Source organism: Arachis duranensis, chromosome 5 (assembly GCF_000817695.3).
Source record: "Arachis duranensis cultivar V14167 chromosome 5, aradu.V14167.gnm2.J7QH, whole genome shotgun sequence".
NCBI classification, from domain to species: Eukaryota; Viridiplantae; Streptophyta; class Magnoliopsida; order Fabales; family Fabaceae; genus Arachis; species Arachis duranensis.
This window is the reverse complement of record NC_029776.3, coordinates 101,157,608-101,169,582: the sequence shown is the minus strand read 5'-3', so window position 1 is coordinate 101,169,582 and position 11,975 is coordinate 101,157,608. Positions and strand designations below refer to the sequence as shown.

General features: G+C 26.8%; 1 protein-coding gene across 2 annotated transcripts in view; it reads right to left on the bottom strand.

Moving 5' to 3' along the window:
- LOC107491314 (LEAF RUST 10 DISEASE-RESISTANCE LOCUS RECEPTOR-LIKE PROTEIN KINASE-like 1.2) overlaps window positions 1–11,975 on the bottom strand; it is a 24,038-nt gene that overhangs the window by 4,582 nt on the left and 7,481 nt on the right. The window contains exon 1 of one of the 2 annotated variants that reach the window (XM_016112152.3): window positions 8,813–10,285. The exons of the other annotated variant lie outside the window; for it this stretch is intronic. Within the exon in view, the coding sequence (XP_015967638.1) occupies window positions 8,813–9,716 (904 nt within the window). The 5' untranslated portion in view covers window positions 9,717–10,285. Of the gene's footprint in view, window positions 1–8,812; window positions 10,286–11,975 lie in introns of those variants that run through there. 2 annotated transcript variants of the gene reach the window in all.

The window sequence follows — 11,975 nt, the reverse complement described above, 5'->3', positions numbered from 1 at the left end:
CCAGCAGACTGATAAGTGCTACTATATTAGTCTTGTGTTTATTATTCAATATGGATAATACTAAATAAATTTGGTGTTACTTAACATGAGGATTAGTAATAATCATTTTCACTAAGCTTATATTTGTTTAGGGAAAAGTTGATGGATTATCATAATTTGTTATTTTTGATAAATATTTTTAACTATTAATTTAATTTTTTTAGTTTAATAATTTAATAATATATTTTTAATTTACATTTTTAAATATTATTAACTAACTACTAACTAAAAATAATAAATAAGTTGGCTCTTTAGCATTTATCTTTGTTTATAGAGGTTTGACTTTTTTTTTAGTGTCTTAACTTTTTTTTTCAAAAATGTTTTTATTATATTAAAGAAAATCTGAAAATATTTTTTTGTTCTTCATATTCTTCTATTAAAGAAAATATAATATTTTATCTATATTACACACATTAAATTGCTTATTATTCACGGGAACTTTATAATACTAAGCGAGTACAAACGGTAACTTCTTGGATAGAGTAGTAATTAACCTTTTTCTATTATTGTTATAGACAATATAAATGGATATTTTCACTTTTCTTTTGATAGTACCACTCTTGTTGTGAGTTTAAGCTGAAACCTATTAAATATAGAGGAAGAAACGTGGGCTGCTAAATAATTTAATGAGCTAGTTGATAATGATTTATATATTTAAGTATTACTAGTTTAAAAACGGTAATACTAGGGAAGCAAATATTCATTAATTATTATAATAATTAATAAATATTAAATAAAATAAATTATAACGGTTTTTTATTGTTTTTTTATCAAATATTTTCGAAAAAGAAAGCCAATTAATTATTAGGAGAGAAATTATAGTTGCAAGGTGATGTTCCTCACAACGTGTAACTGTGTAACAGTATCTAAGGAAGATATCCTCATCATTTCCTTTTTTTTTCCACCCACTGAATTAACGCCAATCCAAGGTCTAATTCAGTGGGCTAATTTATGATATCAGTTTTTCATCTTGAATTTTCAACATCATTTGTTGGCTACTATTGGAGTGGAAAGTAATTACATTTGATCGAAAAGATTTATTTTACGAATTTTTTCCTCATAAAGTCAAAGGAAAGCTAGCTAGAATACTTTTGTATATTTATGGCTTCAAAAGATACTTCAGATTTTAATCAATATAATAAAAAAAGAAATTGGTAAACCTCATATAGGAGGAGGATAAAGACTGTGTATTAATATATTTATGCTTCAACGAACTATATATATATAATTTAAGCTGCCTATAATATAAAATAATAAAGTTTAGTATGTTCTGATCAATTGTCTACTTGAGAATTTGCATTAAAGATCTTAAAGTTTACTGATTGATTTTTTATATCTTTATGTCTGACTTTCTTTTATTTAAATAAAAAATTTTATTATTTACATAATTACATTAAGATATAAAAGTTTATCAATTTTTATATATATTTAAATACATTTTTGCAATCATAAAAATAAAAAATAATTTGTTACATTTTCGAACGTATAGCCTGGAAAAACAAAGAAATTTTTTGTACAATTTTTGGATCTTAAAACAGTAAAAATGAAGCACAAAACAATCATTCATTTTTAGTTTTGAGCCAGCGAAAACAAACTTAAAAATTAGACCTCATTTTGTCTCATTGTTGCTACCTATCAAAACAAAAACGATTTACTTTTTGTGATTCATTTTTGCTGTTTTTGCTTGTGAAAATAGAGAGAAGGAAAAAATTGTCTTATTTTTATTGATACAGTCACCAAAAATCTTATAAATCTTGTTTTCTCAATCTCTTATTAGAAAAATGAAACCAAATGTACAAATTGATGAATTTTTGTACCTGAGTTAAATTTATAAAAAATGAATTTTTTTTATTTAAATAAAAAAAGTTTACATGTCTTGTCTCCGTTCTTTCAAATACTCTTTTAAATAGTCACAAAAAAAAATACTCTTTTAAGTGTAATCTTAAACTTTAGTATTCTTCGGATAAAATAAATAAAATCAAATAAAAATAAATTCTAATAAAGAATAAATTATTATTCAATAATTAAGTGTTACGGCAAAGTTACTTCCATATCTAAAAAAAATGTTCTATTACATGATTTTATTTATAAAAGTCAAAAATGGTCGGCAATAATGATTTTTTGGTACAGAACTACAGATGACATATGCTATCGTCATCACTTGTCTAGGAACGAGAAGAAAACTGAGATGTGAAAGAGTCTAACAAATAGTTTAGAAACTTAATTTCACAACTAGCACACTTCTTTTCTTGTAAATTCAACGTTGGGTGTTACGACTTACGAATACAATCATGTGTATTTCAAGTTTGAGTGCTTTTGTCATCTTTAAATTTTTTTTTAAAGATATTTCGTTGTTTTCATCTTTCGATAGTATTTCTATCTTCAATTAAAGTTTTCGGGAGACATGGTGACCACAAAATCCTTAATAAAAAATAAATGACAAAGCGATCCCTTTACTATTCACATTTGAGACATAATAGTATTTTATCTAGAATTACATCATTTTTTTTTAAAGTAGGGACTATCTAGTCTCTCAAACACCGTTTTAGGTGAAAAAGGAATGGTATGGCTCAAACTAGTGATTAAAGGATTGCTTTGTCTCTTTTTTTTTTAAATATTTATCTATTTTGATTCTAAAAATTTTTTGAATAAGATATTTTAGTTTTTAACTAAAATTAATTATTTAATTGATTTTTAACTATTAATTTTGTCAGTTATTTAAATTTTTTATTCTGTTCTCTCCTATTTTTAAAATATTTCGCATAACTCTAACAATCTAACACTACAACTTTAAGTTATATAATTTATACTCCACAACTTTAATATTCACAAAAAGAAAAATTTCCAACTTATTCTAAAATCAATAAATATGGACGACGATAGAGCAAAAACAACATATATGGACAAGTGGTAATGAGTCAGACATGGAGGACGAAGAGAATAGAGCACGGCGGCAGTGCTAGTGGCAATGATGGAAGAAGCATGAGAGAATATCATTGGTGGAGGGACGAGGGAGGGAGGAAGGAAGAAGAAGGAGATGGGAGGAGGGAGAATAAAAGTTGATAAAAGAAAATTGATAATTTTTAAAAATAAAAATAAAAATGTTAAATTTTGTATTTTATATATTATGTGTCATTGTCAGTTGTTTCAATTCTAATATATTTTTTAGATGAAAAAGTATAAATAATTAATAATATTTTTGAACAATGTGTAAATAATGTGAATTAATAGAGTTAAAAAAGTAAATTTAATGAATAATATTAAATTAGAGTGTAATGTATTTGTATTTAATTAATAGTTATTTATATTATTTAAGATAATTATTATTTACCTAATATTTTTTTTTAGATATTTATATATTAACGTGTCTACAAAACATTTATATCTCAATAAACAAATAGAGGATGAGTATCATCATATTTATGTCTTCGTTGAACATGGTGACTAATCAAACATTACCTTATGTACTACTGTGTTCATAAAAATAATTATTTTAACAAACAAACCCTAAATATATATCGGTGTCATAATAATTTGGAGTAAATGAGTAATTATTTAACTAGTTAGTTAATTAATAATTTTAAATTAGTAATTTAAAGTATTTATATATCTATAAAATTAACATAAAATAAAAATAAAATTCATATATCATTTAAAAATTCTAAGATCTAAGTGTCATTTTTTAAAAAATTGATTATTATGCTATTTATAATTTTATGTTGAATTTTTTTAAAATTTTATTGTTTTTAATTTTGATTCGAACTTAGTTTTTAATTTTTTGTTTTATTAATACGTATAAAATTTTGGAATGATTGAAATTTCTATTTGCTTGAAAAAATTTGATTTTTCTGCGGGTACAGTAGGATAAGGTAGAATTTAAAACTTTAGGGCGCGGGTAGGATTAGGGTTAAGAGATTTTCAATTCGCAAATAGCGTAAGGTAGAGTTTTAAGAAAGTTTTCAACTAGCAGGTGTAGAGTTAGGGTAGAGTCCAAATTCTACTTTACCCATTGCAAGTCCTATGTATATTTAGTTTAAGATAAATATGGAGATTAAGGGATAAATTTAGAATTTGAAAAGTTGAAGGAAAGTATTTTTGGGAAGGAATGTTATTATAGTTTCAGTTTCTGTCTCTAAAAATTTCAATCTCCCGTGTCTCCACTTTTTCGAGGTATTGAAAGGATTGAAATTTTGTGTCTTGAGATAAAAATTTTAGTTTCAATCTCTAACTACCAAACACTACCTAAGAGATAGAAATTGAGAGACAGAGACTAAAATTAAATTTTTTGTATTATGTTTAGTATAAAGTGTACATAATCGAGTTATGTCTTAATTTCTTGTTTGGTATAAGATAAATAGAGATTGAAACAAACAAAATTACTTGATTAAATTACTTAAATACTCTTTTTAATTAAAAAAATAAGATAAAGTATATTTTTTGTTTTTGAAGTTTGATAAAAATTTTAAAAATATCTCTAAATTTTATTTTGTTTTAATTTTATCTCAAAAGTTTTCGATTAACATCAAATATACTCCTGATGGCTAATTTTTTTAAAAAATTTAACACCAATTCAACAATAATTTCATAAGAATTACCCTTCAATACAAGTAAATCAAGCATAATTTTCATACATCATTATTATATTGATCTTAAATTTTTTTAAAAATTTAGCCATTGAGAATATATTTAATGCAAATCAAACATTTTTAGAACAAAATTAAAACAAAATAAAATTTAAAAGATAATTTTAAAACTTTTGCTAAACTTCGAAGACAAGAAAAATATACTTTACCCAAAAAATTAAGAACAAAATAAACCTTAATGACATTCCCTTTCCTTTTCTCATTTTCCCTTTCCCTCTGAAAATCATCACCAAAACGAAGTTGCAGCGCCGTCGCCACACCAAGTTCTCCGACCACACCATTGAGGGAGGATACTCTCCGCCGCCGTCTCGAAATCCTCCCCCTTCATCGCATCCCTCTCTTCGTAACAACTTTCTCCAGATGGCAGAATAGAACAGCAAGACAACGCAATCACAGAGAGACAGAACAAACGCGATAATAATACGACAAGCTTTAGTGGAGGCAAGACTGGAGGCTGACGAGTCAAAAGTGGGAGAAACCACGAGGGGACGCCGTTGATGAGTGAGGTGAGGCTGAGAGTGAGCCCGGGAGGAGATGATAACTTAAATTTCATTACTGGTTGGTTTTCTGGTGGATTCATTACTGATGTCACCGACAATAAGGGCAGTAGTGGCAGAAAAAATGAAAGTTACAAGAGGCATGGTCTGAGAGGAAAGAAATTGTGGGATTATATTTGAAATTTGACTAGTTGAGGAGGAGGAATATTTTTGAAAAAAAAATTAAAATCTTAATTTTATCTTTAAAAATTTTAATTTTTTATATTTTTATTTTTTAAAAATACTAAAAAATATAAATTTTTATTTTTTATTTTAGCTATCAAACATAATATTAAATTTTAATCTCTTATTCCCAGTTCTGATATCAGAGAACAATCTCTTATTCCCAGTTCTGATATCAGAGAACAAACGCCAACTAATAGACATAAATACTAACTTAACGGACTGTTACATCTACACCATTGCTATTACGAAGGCACATCAAATAGTCTTATCTCTTACGTAAACCGGATGTCATATTCAGTGGGAAACACATTTAATGACTTTATCGGAGTACTTTTTGTTAATTTTTGTTTATTAAATTCATTTTTAAATGTTAAAAGTAAATTTACAAAACACAATTATATAAGTTGTGTCTTTCAAAAATCACTTATTCTTATTTATCAAATATAACCGCCAGAACTTTAAAAAATTAATTTTAATAAACTACTTTTGTAGAGTCCAAATTTTATCAAAGTCACCCTAAATCGAGTCATCCACACGTTTATAGAATTTAGACCATTTGAGTGAGCGACACCAAATTACATTGAATTCCACAAGTACCATGGAAAGTCGTTGTTAAACTACCACAATAACAATTAACTCCAAAAAAAGCCATATTAGGTTGGCAACAAAAAAATTAGCTTGTTTCACGGTTATAAAAAGTCAAGGGTCAAACTGATTATCAAATAAAAATTGTGACTAAATGAGTCTTATCGAATAAAACCATTTTTACTGAAAAAGGATTGTAACATTATTTAAAAAAAAATCTATGAAGCACGTGTATTTCGTTAAATTGTCGTGTCCGCATGCTGGATATATTTCGGACACGATACTTTTTGACTGTTGTCTCTAATCGTATTTTAATAAAAAAATAAAAAAATTTTTAAACATGTTTGGACACACCTAAATACAATCATGTGTCAATATATCCAATCTTATTCGTAATATGTATTTTTAAAATAAATTTAGAAATAATATATATTATTATTTATTTTAAATAAAAAATATTTTAAATAATTTATATAAGTAAAATAAGACATTAAAAATAATTAAAAATTAATTTATGTTTTAATATCAATAAAATATTAAGATATCATTATGATTTATCAAAAAAATACTTTATATTTTATATGTACGTATGTTCCTGTATCTTATAAGATTTTAAAATTTGTATATTAGTGTGTCATATTATATCCTGTATTTATGTCAGTATAAAAAAAATTTTCACCTCATTTAATTTAAAATTTATTTATTAAGTTTCTATCTTGTAACAATATTCTGACAAATATAATAATAGTAGTAATAATTAGTCTAATATAGTTCATAAACATACATGTTAGTATGTCACCATGTAATCGGAGTATCGCATGAATCAAGTTCATATTGGTAGAGGTGGGCCACTAAATCACTAATAAAAGATTGCTTTGTTTTCTAACCAAGTGGCAGATAGTTTTGACTTTTGACTATTGAAAGTTAAACTTGGGCTATGCGCCGAAGTCTACGTGCCAGCCTAATCATGTCTTATATAACTAACAATTCAGCCATATATAAAGATTAATGAGTTGTTTTTTTTTTTTTGGTGACAATGAGTTGTTTGAATTTATAGAAAATGAAGAAAAAAATAAGAAGAAAAAAAATAAAAAAGTAAAATTTTTGTTATTTGAATGAGGAATGAAAATTGGATAAAAGAAAAAATATAATTAGGATCTTATGTAAAGTTTTTTTTTAGATGAGATAAAAATAGAAGAAAAATAGATAAAAATGAGTGAAATTATAAATTTATTTTTTAATTAATAAAACAAAAAAATATTTTAAAATATTAATATAATTTATATTATTATATTTTTTATTTTTTATCTAAATGAAATTTTTTTGTTTTTTATTTATTTATTTATTTAAATAATACACAAATAATTTTATTTTTTATTTTTTTATTTTTTTATATTTTTTATATCCAAACAAAGTGTAAAAATAGTGTTTGTACTAACTTTATCTTTTATTAATTAATTTTAATACTAACATTTCAGATTGGTCAACCACAAAGCTAGACCGTCTGAAGTTATTCAATAGAAAGAGGAATATAGATAACTGTTTTAGTTAATAAAAATATTTTGATTCGGAAAAAATAATCTTTAAACTAATAGTAACACTCACGGCACTCCTAAAGATTAAAGAAAACAGAAATTTGTCAAATTTTAATAATTTTCTTGTGAATCAAGGGCATCTTACTTTCCTTTAAAGACTATATTGTTAAAGCTAAAAATATACAGTTAATAACCAATCTGATCTTTAAAATTTGAAATAAAATTTAATTTGATTTTCAAAATTTTAATAGACTTAAATTAGATTTTGAAATTTGTAATCATAATTTGTATTTATTTTTAAATTTATTTTTTGTTAATAATGTGTTAATTTAATACATTAACTTACTACGATTTTTCAACCAGATTCAAATTTTATGTGATCGAGACTTATTAGAGCTTTTGAGAAAATTAATTTCTAGAGCTCTAAATTTTTTAAATTGAACTTGCTATTATCTAATTCGTGAAAATACTAAAAAGCAGTCAAATTTATAGAAGGTCTAATAAATTTCAGTCACATTAAACTTAGGCAAAATTCAAATTTCAGCAAGTTAGCGTACAAAATCAACACACTCTTTACAAAAATTAGTTCGAAAATTAATGTGAGTTATTGTAAAATTTAAAATGCAAATTGACTCAATTATAGTTTTAAAAGCCAATTTGACCTCAAATTTTTTTAAAAAAAGTGAGTATTAATTCTTCAAATTTTATTAAGTTTAAAGTAAATTATTACAAATATATTAAAAAATATTCAGACACACACAAAAATAGTCTTTAAAATAAAAATGATAGAAATTTTAAAAACTATATTAATTTGAAAAAATATCAAATATTATTAAAAAATTATTTAAATATTTTTACAAATTAAATCAAATATACAAACTATTTATTATTTCTAAAAAATAAGTTTTTTTATCAAATTAATACTATATTTTAATAAGATAATTTATTATTTTTATCTTTTAAAATAATTTTGTACCGCTCTTAAATATTTCACTAAATTCTCAGTATTTTATATAATATGTTAAAAAATAAAATATGTAACTAATATTTTTTCTTATATTTAAATTAAAAGTAATTTTACATAACTAAAAACATTTATTATTTTTTAATATTATAAATTTTAAAATCTAGTCATATAAAAATTGACTTACATTAATTAAAAAAATAAGTCTAAAATTTCTGAGTTAATGTCAACCATGTTCGCATTTTTTCCTTAAAAATATAGGCGCGCTACCACTCTCCGTAGATTTGATACTAAGTGAGACGAAGAGGAGGAGGAGGAGCTAACCTGGTTGTTGCGGTCCAGGTGGCGAAGGCGGCGGCGGAAGATTACACTGCGCAACATGAACTCCATCACGGCAGAAGCACCTGAAAGCGTATATAGCTGGCCTTGTATCAAACCCGCATCTTCCCCCACTATTCAAGCACGTGCTGCAATTACTTGCATTCCAACTCATCACAAACCCTTCTTCAAGAGCTTCTCGAACATTCCCTCGCTTTTCATCTTCCACCGTTGCATTCACCCACCCACCTCTGCAATTCTCTTCCGCTACTCTTACATTCGTGACGTCTTCCGCATACAACGCCACAACGGATAAATTACTATGAACAGAACACCCGATTTTATGTTCTTTCATCTCTTCAGGAAGCAACGTTAAGTTACAACCATAGAACACGAAGAGGTTCCTCTGATTGGGAGCAATACTAAACCTGTACTTGCCAACGGTGAGATTCTTTGTGGGAAGAATGCACTGAGAAGTGTTTGGAGTTGAAAAAACGGGGTTGGAGACTCGGAGTGAGTTGTTGTTATAGAAGATTTGTTGGATGATGTGTTGGGTGTTGATGAGATCGAGAATTGGGAAGCCATTTTTGCCACAAGTGAGATCAAAACCTGGGTACCCACAAAAGGGTTTTTGTTTCCCTGTGATGTAGAAAGGGTAGCTTATATCTGGGCCGTGACCACAATTCACGGGCTCGCAAGCTGTGAAGTTTGGAGCTGTAGCAGAGAAAGTGACTTTGATTTGGACCAAGAAGAGGAGGATAACGATGTGATTGTGAAGGGGAAAACGTAACAAGAACTTGAGGAGGATGTAGGGGAGAGTTGGTTGAATCATTTGAGATGAATCAAAATGAGAGCATGGAAGAAAGAGAGAGATTGAAGAAGTGGAAGAGGATGTGTCTGAATATGTCATCAAGAAGGAGAAAAAAGTGTGTGATATGGCATGGGAGGGTTTGACCAGCAACCGAAGTCGATGGCTGTTTGTCTGGTACTCTCTAGATGTCCTTTCTTGGCCTCATATCTTGACCTTTCGGAACGAAACTGCCCGTAAGAGTATATTTGCTTATGAGCAATGCTAAGGGACAGCAATTTTTGTGATTGTTAGCCATCAACTAGCCATCAATGATGATTTGATGGTGTGAGATTGGTATGAGATTTTATCCAATGGTTTACTTTTCTCTGCTGGTTACATGCTGGCCAAAATTCAATAAAACTGCTGGCCCCTAGACTTTTCTTTTGTTTATTTCTTTTTCTCAACTGAATGAATAGGAATAACTTAAAAAGCCCAATCTGAATCTAGTGACTCTATTGTGGTATATGCAAGTAGAATCCGCCTCACAGTTACTTTGACATGGAAAAGTAAGTACAACTTCAGCGTCGCGTTACTTATTAGACTGATCCTGGAAGGACGCTTAGAATCCTAAAGAATCTTCTCTTCTTTTATCTAAACCAATTAAAATATGGAGCTTTTTTAAGTGGAAAAAGTATCTTCTGGTCTTTGATGAACCAAAAAGTATCTTCGGTTTGGATTAGGTTTAACATCTTTTAACTTGTATCCCATCCTTACTAAAATTGGTTTGGTTCTATTCAAATAATTGGATATTCAATTAAAATTAAGAAAATAACATTAAAAGTTAGGAACAGTATAGAGAGAATGACAAAAGAAAATAATGTAAGAGATTATAACAAATTTATATTAGCACATATTAAAACTACATATTAATATCCAATATCAACTCTACAAATTATTATTATTTTTTTGATTGAATATATAAGGTAATTGGGTTTATTCTATTTTTGTAAAATTTATACTAAATCTAAATGGGAATGAGTCTAATCGAATTTTATATAATTATATCAAATTATCCGTTAAATACTATAACCGATTAAATTGGATCTTCCATTCTAAAGGTGATTAGGTGCAGTTTTTCAGCTAAAGGTGCTTGCTCCCCGTAGCTACTCTGGCTTTTGAATTTGGTATAGCTCGAGGGTGTGTGCAAGGTGTTTTTGGTTTGTGAATTTTGAGAGAATGTTTTAGTAGGCATAGTAAGCCATGGACAAATTTAAAATGTGATATTTTAATAAAGATTTTATAATTATTTTTATGTGAGAATAATTTTTTTTATTTTTGGATAATAAATTATAGTTAGATTTTAATATGTTATAAAAATAGTTTTTATTTAAAATGTGGTTAAGTAAATTAAGTTATACTTTTAAATGAAATATTATTTAAGTAGGTGCTAATTTAAAAACAAATTAGATAAAGGAGCCATAAAAGTAGTCACATGGAGTCTTGTAGAATTTTTGTAGAATTTTTTGACACCTATAGGCGATGAAATCAAATTGTTTGTATCGTTTTTCCATATACGAAAATGCGGTGAGAACCAATGCCTTACACTAAGGCAGGCTGTGCATAGGTGGGCTTGGCTCGAAGATTCGTTCGATCTCGAATATTTTATGGATTAATTTGGTGTGATTTTGTCAGGTCTAAAGTTAGGTAAGAATCTTAAAAATAGATCATATCATTATTTCAGATCGGATCCGGATTATAGTTCGAGTAATCCGAAATCGGTTTTATGGTCCGATCATCATATACAATTAATATTTTATGTTATTAGTAATGGATGATGACAATTTTTATGTGGAATTTAAGTATTATAAACTTTAATATTTTGTATTATTGGTTATTATAAGACTATAAATTAATGTTTTATGTTTAAAATGCATAAAATTTTAGATTAATTAATGCATAATATTGTGTTATTAGTATTGATTATGGTTATGCTTTAATTTTAGAGAAGAGTTGGTTCTTATTATATTTTTCTAAGTAAATTTTACCATGTCAAATTTATAAGAAGGTATCAAGGTAATGTAATGTTAACGGTCCGGTTTTCACCCGATTTTTACCCAGTATAATTGTAGCCTAAAAATGTATAGGTTTCATCAAGTTTAGGGTTGGGTTCGGGTCTAATAAATAAGTTCGGTATATATTTCGAGTCGAATTTGAGTCATATCAAACTCGATTTCACCCGACCCATGCACACTCCTACACTTAAAGATGAAAACAGGTCAAGTCGAACTAATTTTTTCTTTTAATAGATTAAGTTTATTAATTTGAGCCCAACTTATAATTTATTATAGGATATTTATTAAGTATTAAATTTGGTGATAT